Source organism: Aedes albopictus, chromosome 2 (assembly GCF_035046485.1).
Source record: "Aedes albopictus strain Foshan chromosome 2, AalbF5, whole genome shotgun sequence".
In the NCBI taxonomy this organism is placed as follows: domain Eukaryota; kingdom Metazoa; phylum Arthropoda; class Insecta; order Diptera; family Culicidae; genus Aedes; species Aedes albopictus.
This window is the reverse complement of record NC_085137.1, coordinates 78,237,362-78,254,146: the sequence shown is the minus strand read 5'-3', so window position 1 is coordinate 78,254,146 and position 16,785 is coordinate 78,237,362. Positions and strand designations below refer to the sequence as shown.

The 16,785-nt window shown below is 42.7% G+C and overlaps 1 protein-coding gene across 1 annotated transcript in view; it reads right to left on the bottom strand.

Annotated features, from left to right (window-relative positions):
* Nucleotides 1-16,050, bottom strand: part of LOC115255731 (trypsin alpha-3-like) — a 42,275-nt gene extending 26,225 nt beyond the window's left edge. The window contains exon 1 of the mRNA XM_029853854.2: nt 15,704-16,050. Coding sequence (XP_029709714.2) covers nt 15,704-15,859 — 156 coding nt within the window. The 5' untranslated portion in view covers nt 15,860-16,050. The remainder of the gene's footprint in view (nt 1-15,703) is intronic.
* Between the last annotated feature and the right edge of the window lie 735 nt (nt 16,051-16,785).

Below are 16,785 nucleotides of genomic sequence, written 5' to 3'. Positions count from 1 at the left end.
AATATTCCTGCAGAAATACTTCGAATCATTCCAGATGTAATTATTGGAGCAATCTCTAGTGGAATTTTGGAAGGCATATATGGAGATTATTATTATTATTATTATTTTTCTTTATTATCGAGATTTTCAGCCCTCGGCTGGTTCATCTCGTAAATATGGAGATATCCCTGTAGAAATCTCTGAATACCTGCAGAAATACCTTAAAGGATCTCTGGCGAAATTCCTGAAGGAAACTTCAAAAAAAGCACTGGAACAATTACTGGAGGAACCTCTAAAGATATTCCAGGACAAATCCCCGAAAAAATGTCTAGTGGAATCCCGAGATGAATTCTTGATTGAATTTCTGGAAGAAGCCAAGATGGAATCACTGAATTAAGCTATGGAAAAAAATCTTGGAGGAATTGTTCTTACTCATATAGTTTACAAAACTATGAACAAATCTGAAACAGTCATTTTGATTACTCAAAACTACAATACTGATTTGCATATTCACATATCGGGCGCCCATCCCGCTTAAAATTCATCTCAGGTCAGGCCCCCCCTGGGCCCCCTCCAGGAAAAAATCCTAGTTACGCCAATGCTTGTTGATGAGATCGTCGTTCTTCTCTTGCTCGGTAACCTGACCGCTTTTTCGGCTTTTCTTCTTCCACCTATCCACTAGAGTCCAAGAAATATCCTCTCTCTGAACCGCCCTAACTTTTGTCTGAAGACACACCCCATTTCTGGCCCATCCTATGAAGCTATAGGGCACTGCATGAAATTCTCTCCTCCTCATTCACTCTTACAGAAATTTTGTAAACAAACAAGGCCAACAAACGTCAAAATCCCATACAAAATCAAAACAGTGCAACTGCTATGATAAATGTCTTTGACGTTTCGTGGCCTTGTTGTTTACGTTTTGCACTTAGAAGAAATTCGCCAGCTTTCGGATTTTCTTTCGAGAGCTCCATGAGGGATTCCTCCGGGATTTTAATCTGGGTTTCTGTCAGGAATTGCTTCTGGAATTTCTTCAGGAAATTCATAGCGGATTTTTTTCGGGAACTTCTTTCGGCATTCCTTTTGGAAGTTTTTCTAGGATTCCTCTTGGATCTCATTCCACGATATTCTTCTGGATTTTTTTTTTCAGAAACTTCTTCCAGGATTTCTTCAGGAACTCTTTCCAGGATTCACCTAGAAACACTTTTCTGGATTCCTTCAAGAGCTTCGTTTGGAATGTCTGCAGATCTTTCTGGAATTCTTTCAGATGTTTCTCCAGAAGTTTTTTGGGGAGTATTTTGTGAAATTCCTTCTGCAGTTTTTGTTTATGGATTTTCTTATGAAGTTCCTACAAGATTTATTTGAGGAAATACTCCACCCCAACAGGTTCTTTCTTCAGAAGTTCTTAGGAGTATCTCGGATGGAACACCTGGAGGATACCCGAAACAGCATGAGAAATCCCTTGAAGTCCAAGAAGGAATCTTTGAATAAACTTCTGGAAGAACCCCACAGGTAACTTCAGAAGGAACCCCAAAAAGAATCTCAGATATAGCTCCCTGAGGCATAGGAAATCCTAGAGGTATCCTAGAAAAATAAATTGTGGAGAGACCAAGGAAGGAATTCCTAGAAGAATCTCAGGAAAAATTGTTGAAGTCATCTTGGTGGGAGTAATCCTAGAGGGATCTCGGAATTGATTTCTGGAGAAATTTCGAAAGGAATTTAAAAAAAATCCGGAAATCCTGAAATCCTTTCGCCAGCACCTCCCACAACCGCAACAATCTCAGAAAGTATTCCTCAAGGAAACCAGGAAAGAATCTCTGGAAGAATCCCGGGTGTACTTTCTGGAGGAGACCTGGCAAGAGCTCTTGGAGGAATTCCAAGAGGAACCACATTAGAGATCTCAGGATAAATTCCTGGAAGGAATTCTTCTGAAGGAATCCTAAATAAACCCCCTCATCAAGAACTCCCTGAGAATCCTACAAGAAACTCCTGGATGAGTCTAGGAACAAATATGTGAAGATACTATACTAGAGTTGAAAATCTAGGAATCGTTAGTGAACTAAAATACATGGGATATCGTACTTTTTTTTATCTTGTTCATTTATTTGAGGACATATCGTAGTTTTAAAGAGTACTTAATTTACTGAAAAACACTACAGAAACTTAGAGATCGCCTTTTCCGAGCATTGTAGTTGAACGTGAAAAAAAGAGACTATGCGATGATAAGAAGTTATATAATTTGAAAAGTTCAATCGAAAGTTCTCGGGATGATAACTATCAGCCTATTCTTAGAAATGAGGATCGTCAACTTGTCAACACAGGTGCTTTTGCTAGCCTGGGCGTCCGTTCTCCAAGAGTGGCTCATAGCAGCGTATGTTCCTCATATTAGAGGTGGCTAATCGACGTCCGCGTTCCAGTGTTGAATTCTAAGCTAAATTGCACATTTTCATGTTAGGAGTTAACTGCAACGCACACACAGCAAGAGATAAATGCAAACCGATATCGAAGGCAGCGACCCCACAGCGAAGAAAAATGGTTTGCCATTGGAAGCTCCGTACGTGGATCTACCGCTCTATTTACTCCAGTCGGGAACACCCGCATACTCACCGACTACTGAAAGACCGCGGGCTCGGTATCGTAGCGTTGCAGGAATTGTGTTGGACAGGATCTATGGTGTGAACGTTTAGAGGTAATCATTGATCAACTTCGGCATAATCAACGTGCAAAGCCGTCACTCCACAAGCACCGATGATGGCTAGGACGTATCCTACGTTAGCGTTAGCGTTAGCGTAGTTACGGTATACTTCGTAGATTGGATACTAACAACATTCATGTACCATTTGCTAATCTTGCTCTACGGTGACGCGTGATGGAATAAAACCGGAGACTAGACATATACGTTTTACATGCTTTATTGTCGAACGGCTAACATAGACTAAAACCTAATGTAAATAATGTCTTTCACGAACGCCCTGACAAGAGCTCAGAACGTCACACAATAGTTCATAGATAGAGTGACCAGTTGAAGATATTTCATAGTCTCTACACTCCTCCTCGATATCATCAACAGTTTCTTGAAACATAAAAACACTGATAGCATACTTCATGCCAAATGTCTTCTTCTAAAAATTAAGTTCGAAAAAGAAAACACTTCAGTTTCACTTTTTCGAGTTTTTCTTCGGCCGTTGAATAGTCGCCAATCCAAAATCGACCTCGAAATCCTCAAATCGACGAGGTAGTTTACCTCTGTTACTTCGCTTGGTATTCTCGATTGGTACAGTTTCCTCTGCTACAGATTCCGTACCTACTTCTCCATTGTTGCACTGCACCTCTTCCCTTAACTCCGCTTGTTTCTCCTCCTGAACTGCAACTCGGTGATTAGGCAGGGATTGTTATTGCTGTTGTTGCATCACGTTAAACCAACCATTGTCTCCGACGGATACATCTTCAACAGAACCTTCGGACGTCATGATGTCTTTCTGCAACTCGTTGAAACTGGCATCACAACTAATTGCGATTCTATCGTTGCTTGGATTGATGAATCTGCAGGCCTTTTTCTCTTCACAATATCCGACAAAAATCAATGTCTGCGTCCCACCATTCTTGTTCGAACCCGTGCGAACATCAGCCGTGCATCCGAAAACTCTTAAATGGTCCATATCAGGTTTCTCGCCAAACCATCTTTCGTACGGAGTAGTATCGACCGAACGAGAGGGTAGACGATTTTGCACGTACGCCGCCGTTGCAACTGCCTCCCCCCAGTACTTGCGATCGAGACCGGCATCTAACAGCATACATGTTACCATTTCCTGAAGTGTCCTATTCTTTCGTTCCGCGACTCCGTTTTGTTGCGGAGAGTATGCTGTCGTAAATTGAGCCTTGATTCCTTCTTGATCATAAAAATGCTTTAGTTCGCGGTTTACATACTCTCCTCCTCCATCTGAACGAATAGCACACGGAACTCTTCCAAATCGTTCCTTCGTGTATGCCACAAAACGCTTGATACATCCGGCGGCGTCAGATTTTCGCTGCAGCAAACAAACGACCGTATAACGACTAAAGTCTATTAAAGTCATTAGATAGTGACTTCCCCCTGGCGTAACTGTATCAATTGGCCCACATACATCAGTATGAATCAGGTCAAGAACGCGAGTGGCCCTGTTCTTGCTTACTTTTGGAAAGGGAATGCGGGTTGACTTACCGGCCAGACAGTGCTCACAGACGTGTCTGATTCCACAGTCCTGCATTTTGAAACCGGTTCCGAGACCTTCTTTCACAAATCGACCCAGAACTGCTGGATCCCGGTGCCCAAAACGCCTCTGCCAGGTATGTTGGCAATATGCGAGATGATGCTGCTTTCCTGGGCAATCAACACGATTTGCTTCACACGCCGTCTTCAAAATGTACATGTTGCCACTTAGTTCACCAAAAGCTTCCACATTTCCCGCAGTGTTCACTATTGCACAAGCCGACGCACTGAACCGCACTGAGAACCCCTTTTCTGTCAACTTACTCACTGACATCAGTGCGCCATCCAAGGCTGGAATGTAGAGCACATCCTTGAAGATAACTTTGTTCACGGCACCACTACCATTCACGCACATCACAGGTCCCTCTCCAATACAGTACATTTTGGCCACCGATCCATCAGCAAGTACCACTTCAGTCTGTACTGATTCGTCCAGCTTTGAAAAGAATGCCTTGTTGCTGGTCATATGGCTGGAACAACCGCTATCGATGTACAGTAGACGTTCGCTCGGTGCAAACGCTTTAACTGCAATGCTTTTCAACTGCAAGTCCACTAAGTGCAACAATTTTGCAGTTATCGCACCGCTATCCGTCAAAATGAAATGTCAACAGCGATGCGATGTTTTTCGCATGCACTTTTGTTGCAATGTGATGTTTTTCGTATGCACATTGGTTGCATTCTGTAGCAACTGACAGTTATGCGACGTCTGTCAGTTGTTGCAGTTATCGAATTTCATTCGGTAAGTGAAACGTAAACATGTTGCACTTTATCGAACGCCTTTGAGGCATCACTTTCACTTTTCTTCTGTTCCTGCAGTAGTCGACCATTCCGCTTGTAGTGTCCTGGCTTTTGGCGGTGGAAACAGATTATCTCCTTCTTCGCTTTAGACTGCATCTTCATCGCCCTCTCAGAACTTTCACCGCCTCGTTCAACTCGTCGTTGGTGTTCGTCCAGTATCCTCCGCTTAACGAAATCAATTGTCAAGTCTGCTTCTGGTCTGCTTTCCAGCGCTGTCACCAAGTTGCCATACGAATCAGGAAGACTACGATGAATCATGGCTATCTTCAGCGAGTTCTCCATCGCCTGTCCTGCACACGCCAAACGGTCGAACAGCTCTTCCAGCTCCAACAAATGTGCCTCCATATCACCACCTTCTGCCATGTTGTGACTACAAATCTTCTTTAATAGAGACACACGAGACGTCATGGTTGCCTTTTGGTGATAGTCTTTCAATTTGTCCCAAACTTCTTTGGCCGACACACTACACAGCGCAACATTTTTTTGTCTCAAGAGCAAACTTATGTGTCTCCGAAGGATTTTGGGCCGCTGAATCCGAATCCGGGCTCAGATTTGCTCCAACACGTCACAATTTTGAGCTATACCTCAATTTATAGGGCAAAATATGCGATTTCGGGCTTTTTAGACTGCATGCCATTAAGCTTGGAAATATTTTTTTTAAGCAATCAAAAGGTTAGTTGGTCAATTAACATCTAAATTAACGACTCATGCAAAATATTTCGTTTTACCTAATCAAATTTAATAGATTTAAGCATTTTATGTTAGTATGAAAACTTGCATGCAATTTTTGGAGGGTGACTTGTATGGGAAATATCGTACCTAACATAAATTGCTTAAAACTATCAAATTCGATTTGGTAAAACGAAATATTTTGAATGAGTCGTTAATTTTGATGTAAATTGACCAACTAACCATTTGATTGCTTAAAAAAAATATTTCCTTGCTTAATGGCTTTCAGTCAAAAAAGCCCAAAATCGCATATTTTGCCCTATAAATTGAGGTATAGCTCAAAATTGTGACGTGTTAGAGCAAATCTGAGCCCGGATTCGGATTCAGCGGCCCAAAAGATGATGTTGTCCAAACTCCAAATCCGGAAGCCTGCTTTTCGGTCGTAATAGGACTTAGTTCGCTGTCTGCACTTCACGATCTTCTCTTTAACACCTTCTTCAAGCTTCGGGGCGTATTTTGATTCGGACATTGGGACATCGAAACGAGTTCTTCTGTTGAATAGACGTTGAACTGGAGAACATCCAATTTTGTTGGGGGTGTTTCGCCATTGCAATAGTAGTTTCCAGAAGTCTTGTTTAGACTCACGCGATTTTTTCAAGAGCAGCTTCGCAATTTTCACAGAAGACTCGCCTTGCCGTTTGCCTGTTGATGAAACGGGGCTGAAACACTGTGTTTGAATCCCCACGTTGTAGCAAAATGGCTGAAATCCTGGCTCATGAACTGTGGACCACCATCACTGGACACTTCTTGAGGTATTCCGAATCTAGCGAAATTCCGTTTGCACGCCTGGATCACTGCTGCTGTGTTCGGAGTCTTCAGCTCGTCGACATCAAAGTAATCCGAAAAATGATCCACCGTGACAAGGAAAATCCGTTTCTGATTTTCGAACTCACATTCGCACAAGTCCATAGACACTTTCTGGTAAGCGTACGATGGAATTTGGTGGCTTTGCATGGGTTGTGGACTCTGGTTGGCCGAATATTTTGCACAGACATCGCAACTCTGGATGCGCTGCTTAATCTGATCCCGTATGCCCGGCCAAAATACGGTATCCTTCGCCAATTGAATGGTTGCTTCAATACCAGAGTGGGATTGGTGAAGACGTTTCAGCATATCTCTTCGCAGACTGTATGGAATCAGTATTCGATCGCATCGCAAAACCAATCCATTGTGTGTGCTGAGCTCGGGTTTGTATTTCCAATAAACCTTGAGATGGTCCGGATCCGCGTCACACCTAGCAGGCCACCCGTTGATAATGTACTGGATAATGGCTTGTATATCCGGGTCCTCTTGCGATGCTCTTCGAATCTGCTCTACTCTGTCATCTGAAATTGGCAAATACTCCACAGCGTTGATGGCCTCGATCCCGTAGATATCGTAGATTTCTCTACTGGTCTCATCGTTGCTCGAAACTGCCGCCCGGGATAGCATATCCGCGATGACAACTTCTTTCCCCGGAGTAAACTGCAAGGTGATGTTGTACCGTTGTAGGCCTAAAGGCATTCTCTGGATACGCAATGGTGCCTCTGTCAGCGGTTTCTGGAATATTTTAATCAACGGTTGATGATCTGTCTGAACGGTTACTGGACGCCCCAGGATGTACGTTTCAAATTTCCGACATGAGAACAGAATTTCTAAGGTTTCCTTTTCAATCTGCGCGTATCTGCGTTCAGTAGCACTTAAGGTCTTCGACGCGTAGACGACTGGCTGGCCTTCTTGCAGAAGAACAGCACCTAGTCCTACGCTGCTACTGTCGCATTGGATCACCGTCGATTTCGAGGCATCGAAGTAACGCAGGACTGGAGCTGTTGTTATCATTTTCTTCAGAAGTTCGAAGGCTGCTTGTTGTTGGCTTGTCCACGTCCAAGGTTCATCGTTGTATGTCAGACGTCGAAGAGGTTCAGCCACTGTTGAAAGACTAGGTAGATAACGAGACAGGTACGTGATCATTCCTAAAAATCGTTGAACCGCCATGACATCATCGGGTACAGCCATCATCGTAATACTGCTGATCTTCTCCGAGTCCGGTTTCACTCCTGCTGCTGTTAGGGTATGACCAAAAAACCGTACACTGTCCTGGCAAAGCTTGATTTTATCCGGTTTCAGTTTCAGGTTCTTTTCACGCATTCTCCGGAGAAAGGCTTCAAGATTCTTATCGTGATCCGCTACTGCTTCAGCTACCGTGGTACCACAACCGAAAATTAAAAAATCGTCCATCAATGCTCTTACGTTCCGTAATCCTTGAATGGCTTCGTGTGCTTTTAACTGGAAAATTTCAGGCGCTGATGTTATTCCCATCGGCATCCGTAACCACTTGTAACGGCCAAACGGGGTCCAGCAAGTGGTGAGCCTTGAACTTTCTTCGTCCAGTTGAATTTGCCAAAATCCTGACCGTGCGTCGACAGTTGTAAACACCTTCGCATTGGCTAGCTCTGGAAGCAGCTCATCCAACGTTGGCATTTGGTAGCGAGGTCTTCTTAACGCTTTGTTCAGCATAACAGGGTCAATACATACCCTCAATTTCCCATTCCGCTTAACCAGGACAAGGTTACTGACCCAGTCGGAGTGTTGCTTTTCTGGCGCAATGATACCGTCGTGTTCCATATCTGTCAAAACCTGGTGTAGCTCCTCTCTGAGCGTCACAGCAATACGACGTGGGTGCTGAACTGTTGGCTTGGCACCTTCGTCTACTTCCAAATGAACTGAACCTTCGAGCTTTCCTAGGCCGGTGAAAACGTCCGAAAATCGATCGATGATTTGTTTCGATGTTGACTTTTGGTCCACTGAAAGTGCAAAACATACCTGGATGAGCTTCAGATCCAAGCATGTCCTCCACGACAAGATTGGCGGCTGGTCGAAGTCGACGACGTGGAAAACCATCTTGTACGGTGCGCCGTTATACACACAATCAACCTTGGTTCTTCCCAGCGACTTGCACGTTCCACCTCCGAAGACCTTGAAAACGGCTTTGTCGTTGTCTAGACGCAGCTGTTTCACTCCCAGTAGTTTCATCACGTTGCTTCGACCAATCACGTTGCAGGATGCTCCAGAGTCTAGCACGCATCGCACCTGACGTTGGCCTTCGTTGCTGTCGATGAATGTGATGCTCGCTCTGAGCAGTTTGTCGTTTTCCTGCTCCACTCAAGGCTCCACTCCATAGAGATACTGCACCATGACCACCGACTCCTCATCGCCCGAACCTTCCGATTCGCATCGCTGGTCTGTTTCCGCCTCCAAGGTGTTCACTTTTTTCGTCGATCTTCTTCCTGAACTACTGCTGCCCGCTTGTTCCTTCTTCTTCTTGCACACTGCAGCGAAATGATTCTTCAAACCGCAGAAATTGCAGATAGCACCTCGGGCTGGACAATCAGAGAGGTTGCTGTGGTATTTCCTCCCGCCAAACAAACACTGTTTCTGTTTTGGTTTTGCTCCCGTCACTCTGTTTATCGAGTGGACCTGTGTGTCTATCCACTGGTTCCGCACCATTTCTTCACGGGTCACTTCTTCGGTTTGACATTGCTGGATCACCAGTGCTGCTGTCAAATTTGGCTGCTCGATGAAACGCTTCTTCAGTGGTACATCCATGATGCCGGTAATAATCTTGTCCCGCAGCATCTCGTCCTCCATGGCACCGAAGTTACAATCTTTGATGAGTTCGCGTGCCCGGTTGATGAACTGCATCATCGTTTCCGGTTGATTGATTTCATCGCCGGTGTTCTGGTGGCACTGATAAAACTCATAACGAGCTAGTTTTACGTTGCGCTACGGGATCATGTTTCGAGACAACGCATCCATACACGCAGCCACCGTGTCTCGTTCGTGCAGCTGGAGAGGCCACAAGTTGAAAATCTTCCTCGCCTCTGCTCCCAAAGCCGACTTGAAGGTCGCCACTTTGACTCGTTCGTCCAAAAACTCGACACCGGAGGCGATGAGGTAGTTTTCGAACGCATCCTTCCAGTTTGCTATGTTTTCCCTCAGATTTCCGCTTAGTTCTAGTGGCGTTGGAAAAGGGATACCACTGTTGATGATCGGTACTGCCGCCATGTTCTGTCCTGCTTGTTGTTGCTGCGCAATTCCCCCTGCTAGGGCTCCAGGCAGTTGCTGCTGCTGCTGCGCAATTCCAGCCGGATGATGCTCACTGTTTTGAGCCATCGGTTTCCGCGGCGGGAGTTTCGAAATACTGTTTATAGTTTTCCGCAAGTTATTATTCGAATGCTTGCTATTCGGTCAAGCAGATTTGCAAATAAAAAGAACTACTTTCGCGAAAAAAACATCCGCACTGACACCATGTTTGCAAATCAAACCAGGTGGGTTCGTAGTTCTACAATGACTGCTTTTTATTTTCGTTTTCTGTTCACATACATGTCATAGGGCTGGGGGTTATTCAAATAGGTATGGTAGATATTTAGAGATATTTAGTAGCAAGGTGGGTTCGAATTCAAGGTCATATAACACAATGTCTATTGTTCCTCCTCCTGCGGCTGTATGGCACGCCGCAAAAATGCCAATGTCTGTTATTCCGAATAGCTTTAACCGAGCTTTATTCCGGATCTGGGCCATAACCTGTGGGAAACGTCGACCAGCGGACACAGGTGTAACAGCGGACAACACCGAAAGAACCGAGAAAACTACCGTGAATACTTTCGGTAACGCGTGATGGAATAAAACCGGAGACTAGACATATACGTTTTACATGCTTTATTGTCGAACGGCTAACATAGACTAAAACCTAATGTAAATAATGTCTTTCACGAACGCCCTGACAAGAGCTCAGAACGTCACACAATAGTTCATAGATAGAGTGACCAGTTGAAGATATCGCATAGTCTCTACAAAAAGCACCCAAGGATTTGATATATTGTAACCCAACTAACATTTTCAGCGCTATAAGCTTCAGTCATTTGCTTTCTGTTGTGTAACCATCGAGTAAAAGCAGTCAACGCTGAATAAAAGGAAAGCTAGTCAAATATAAATCATAAGTTAATACACGACTGCAAAACAAGCACCATACAGCTACCAAACTCGGTTTTCAGAAACCCATTGCTTGTCACTTGGGCTGCCTTTACTCCACTCTATTCCAACTCCGGGATATTTTCCGGAAGATGTGAAAACTTGAACACATCGAATAGGAGTCCCCACTAGCAAAACAGCTGCTACTATACAGTACAATTCGTTATACTGACAAATCCCCAAGCCAGCAGCGCTTTAAAGGCCGTTATGCGATTTCATTACAGCTAGAAGCTGTAATAAAGAAACTGTTGGTTTATTAACACGGCTTGTCGGATGTAAACATTATTGTCAAAACAAACTTTAAGCGGGATATATAGCTACTACACAACACTATTATTTAACAACTGCGAAAAGGCTGAAAAAGCGCCTTCTCAAGATGTTATTCAATTGGGTTTTTAAATTTTGAAAAATGTTTTGATTTTATACGCAAGAGCACCTTTTTCTGAGCCACTACGATTTTTTTCAGATTTTTTAAACTTTATTTTGGTACCTAAAATCAATTTCAATGAAATTTTTTGAAATCACCTTTTGACAGCTGAGCAACTGCTTGACAGCTCTGTCCAGTATATATACTATATGTATGTACGGATGGCAAAAGGAGACGGGATTTCGACCCGGAAAAGGCTAAGAGATTAGGACATCGAGCAATCCGTTTATGCTGAGAAACTCAACGAATGCATTCTTGCTACTAAATTTGTTAAATTCCATCTATATATAATAACGTAACAAAATCGATTTTAATAAACACTTCACAGTTTTCCACCGTCTACGTGATTAATTTGTTTTAATATTAATTATTTAAAATTTAATTTTCTAATGCAACACGAAATTTATTGAAAAGGGAGGGTAAAATTCACCCATTTTATTGTTTTCTACAGTTCAAGATAAAGGGTAAAATTTACACCTTGTTTTGGCGTACAGTCGATTTACTCTTTAAAGAGTACGATGACTTTACTCTTTTTATGAGTTCACCTAGTTACTCTCAAAGAGAGTACTTTTTTACCCTTTAAAGAGTAGTTCGGTTTCTCAGTGTACTGTGAAACTAAAGTACTCTTTAAAGAGTACTTTTTCACCCATTTCGAGAGTAACTAGGTGAACTCATAAAAAGAGTAAACGGCCTGTACTCTTTAAAGGGTAAACCGCTTGTATGTCAAATGAACGAGTGATTTTTACCTTTTTTATGGAACGATTTGAAACTTCGAAAAGAGTAAAATTCACCCTGTTTTCCCATTTTTATGGACTTATTGAAATTTTGAACTTTAAAAACCACTAAAAAATAATATACAAATAATAAAATTAACGTTTATAAATATTTAAACTAATTTATTGTTCATTTAATTAATAATCTATTGTTGCTGTATATTTTGCCAGTAACAGTATCCTGGCCGTCTGCCAATGGCGTTTGTGCTCCCAGCAACTTCCATCCCGGTGGAGCTCTGGAATTTGTTCTGGAAATCACAGGCATCCTAAAAACATAGAGTTGACCAATCAGTCATCATTTCCGAGAATAATTAAATATTTAGTTCCACTTTACCTGCATAAATCGTTGAGCAGCATCGAAGAGCATGAAAAGTCACCAACATGAATCTTGTACGGATACGCGGATACTTCGCGGAAATGTTCAAGGAGATTTTCACCCATCAAAGAGTAGCTGGTCAGAACCTTAAGAAGGGCAAAAATTTGACAGGTACTCTTTATTTTGACAACTTCATAGATAAGCAAAAAGAGGGTACTTTTTACTCCTAAGAGGGTAATGGTGGATTCGCAGTGACCGTGCAAATGTTCAATCGTCTAAAACATGGGTTCCCAACCGGTGGTCCGCGGCCCCCTGGGGGGCCGTGAAGCCAGTCTAGGGGGGCCGCGATGTTACCAAAAAAAAGTGTTAAATTATTATTCTATTTTGTTCAAATTATACTACATTTTAATGTTGTATACCACCATCTCCAAAAACCACAATTTGAGGAACAAATTTTCAATATAAAACGCTTTCAGAAAATATTTTCGGCTGCGCCACTATTTTTCAGCTACGACTCAAATTGAATATACATAACATATTGCATCTTGCATTGATCTTTAGATTACCGTGCAAATGTTCAATCGTCTAAAATATTTGTTCACACGTAAAACACCAAAGAAAGTAGCAAGTAAACAAACCGATTATTCCATGCACCACCCAAAAGTGTAACCGACGCTTAAAATTTCTAGCAGCGAAACGAACCAATGTATGCAGAAACTGGTGGGAACATATTGTGGTGTGACAAAAAATTTCTGCAGGGGGTCGAATACGGTGCAAAAAAAGCAATAATTTATACGAAATGTTAGTGTCGAAAAAAAAGAAAAAAAAAAGATCGCCGAAAATCCCTCTCACAGTAAATTGTTGGCTACGTCACTGTACCCAAGAAACTCGGTTTCGTTTATTAAATACATATTTTTTCTTCTAAAAAAAATCATTGGACCGCAGATGTTTTGACAATTCTTAAAGGGGGTCGCCACCTCAAAAAGGTTGGGAATCCCTGGTCTAAAATATTTGGTCACACGTCAAACACCAAGGAAAGTAGCAAGTAAACAAACCGATTATTCCATGCACCACCCAAAAAGTGTAACCGACGCTTAAAATTTCTAGCAGTGAAACGAACCAATGTATGCTGAAACTGGTGGGAACATATTGTGGTGTGACAAAAAATTTCTGCAGGGGGTCGAATACGGTGCAAAAAAAGCAATAGGTTCCCGGGCACCAAAACTCATGAAAATTTGGATTTCGGCTCAGTTTGGCAGGCAGATTCAGATTATGGAATCATCTCAACACCGCTAAAGAAGCCAATTAGTGGTTACATAGGAGCCGAGAAAAGAGCTATGACTTCGTGGCATAGAAGCTGCTCGCACAGCATATACAGGGGTTACTCAAAATAACTGGGACAGGTAAAATTTTCACTTTTCAAAAAATGTTCAACTCGCTGTAACTTTTCGAAAAGTGCATCACATATTCTCAATTTTTTACTGTGAGTTCATCAACTAGTTGTGTATCAGTGGTCCAATTTTGGAGAAGATCGGACCATTGTCCACGGAGTTATAAAGATTCTAGAAAAAGGTAAAATTATCCGATAGCCAACTTTGAGCTGTTATATCTCCGGATTCAATGAACCAAATGCAATGAAATTTTGACCATTCATGACTTGTATAATGAGCTATGAAAAACCTTTGACTTAACTTAAAATTCTTAACACGGAAGAAAATTATAACGATTAGATTATTTTTCTAATAAAACACCAAATTATCCAAAACTTCAACATCGTTTCAAAATTCAAGATGCAAATTATAGTTCAATTAATTTCCCTCTAAATGACTTATTTATAAATGTGTTTTGAAGGAAAGTTACAACATAGCCGCTAATAAATTGAAAAAGTAATGGGATGCATATTAGAAATTGATGAATTTACTAAAAAATCGTGAAACGAATGAAATCGTTATAACTTTTTCTTTTGTTAAAAATTTAAAGTTAAGTTAAACGTTTTTAAAAGTTCATCATATAAGTCATGAATGGTCAAAATTTCATTGCAATCAGTTCATTGAATCCGGAGATATAAAAGCTCAAAGTTGGCTATCGGATAATTTTACCTTTTTCTAGAATCTTTATAACACCGTGGACAATGGTCCGATCTTCTCCAAAATTGGACCACTGATACACAACTAGTTGATGAACTTACAGTAAAAAATTGAGAATATTTGATGCACTTTTCAAAAAGTTGCAGCGAGTTGAACATTTTTTGAAAAGTGAAAATTTTACCTGTCCCAGTTATTTTGAGTATCCCCTGTACATGTGGATTAAGTTCGCCAGATTCATTGGGATAGGGCTTGCATAGAAGCTTCCGTCCATATGTACAACACAGTAACTCAGCATCAAGCCGTATTGAGGACGCTTCGTTGACGTTTACATTCACAAGTTGGCAAGGTTGAGCATGACGTTTAGTTTGTGGAGAAAAGCAGAGGAAGCGAAATTTCAAAGGAATTTGAAGAGGCGGGGGATTTGTTTTCAGAATTTCTCACGGTGAAAAAATAATGGCCGTCCAGCCAGTTTTGACATCTAAGACAATCTTAGAATTTATAAAAACCTTGAAAGCACCCATCAACGACGCAACCGAGAGCACCATCGGGTACGTGAGAAACGAATTGTTCGACGAGGAGTGCAGAGCGATTTTGGAGAAGAACGCAGTGCGGACGATAGTGCTGCAGCAAGGGACCCGACAGAACGTAGAACGCTACAAACAGAGACGAAGAAATGAAACTGCTGTGCCGTTCCCAAGAAACACGGAAGTTCTACCAGAAGCTCAACGCATCTTGCAACGACTTCGTGCCGCGAGCCGGAATATGCAAGGATAAGGACGGGGGCCTCTCGACGAACGGACGTGAGGTGATCGAAAAGTAGAAGCAGCACTTCGATGAGCACCTGAATGGCGTAGGGGACGTTGGCACGGGAGACCACTGCAACGGAGGAAACGGCTTCATCGCTCTAGAAGGTGTAATGAGACGGGCTGGGCTTAATTTTTATGTAATCCGGATACGGACACGAGGCTTTACACATGTCTGCGCAAGCATTCGCAATATCCGAACTGATTTTGCTAATCATAGTTCTGACTCATTCAAAGTGGGGTTCATGTACCGCCGAAGTGCTTAAGCTACTTCAACAGAAAACAACCTGTACTGGAACAATATTATCTAGGTACTTGAACATAGCGATTGTCCCCCGGCAGATCCCGGCGCTTCCTATAGAAGCACAATATGACTAACAAGCACTCAATACATTCGATCTATTAGTCATCCATTGATGATAAGGAAGAATCAGCGTTATCATCGAAAACCTTCGACAACCTCCGCCAAGTGTTCATGTGTTCTACGCAACTTGAACTGGCGATACCATTAATGATATCTAAACACATTACCCACCTGGTGCATGGTTGCAGCCTGCGATGCTGGAAAACCTCCCACGATGCGAAGGTCACTTCCGTCGTATCCTTCACCACCGACCACCATCACCGCTGAGAATCCAATGGCGAGCAGGATGGCTGCCGCTGGCACTGACCTCGCCGCATTTGGCCACATTTTCGCACAGAACCACCTGTCGTTGCCGTCGTCGTAGTCCAACAAGATTCCGATTTCCGAACCAACCCGTACCGTTTCGCGAACTGGACTGCGGGCCTTCGATCGGTCGTCAATCCGTCATACTCAAATTGGTGGGACAATCGATTGCCGTTGGAGGCGTTATCAGCGTCCGACCGCAGGAAGAACTCGGTACGCTACGCACCAATCAGCGAGGAATGCTTAGCGGTGTGTCATCATCATCATCATTGTCGTCGTCGTCGTCGTCGGATTCGGTTATAGGCGCAAACGTCTCCCCGCACATCGATGATATGGAAGTGGCCTGTTATCGACGCTTATCGCTTGGTTCGGTATCAAGAATGAGTGCCTTCGAAACTTTTGACTGCCGAGCTGCTCAGTCAATGATGCTTTTTTGTACACCAACTACCTACGTATTCAGTTTGATCAGTTGAAAACAATGAGCGATTGCAAATTGATGGCTGATAAGGTTCCACATTGACAAATTCAGTCGTGAAGGATACGTAGAAAGTTTAGATACCTTATCTATGAGGTGGGGTTGGCAATAACTAATCAGGTGTTTCGGGTTTATCGTCGTTTTTGGATCGGGCTTAATGTTAACAACTCTGAATTGCCAGCAAGGTCGATCTGAATGATTCACACTTCGCAAATAGACAAGATAGGGTAAAAGCCCCCTTCTTCGGCCTAGTACCTATATTCATCTCATTTTGTCTCAAAGACTAGAGATGTGCGCCGTCGAGATTTATTACTTCACGCCGCCGGATGTTTTGATTTTCTAGCACGCCGCCAGCTTAAAACTCATCACGCCGCCGAACTTAGAATTTCCCCAATAAGGCTGACACAAATTTCGATTTTCTCTTATGTCACCCCCCCCCCCTCGGAATTTTTTTGGCAGAATTCGACATTTAGAG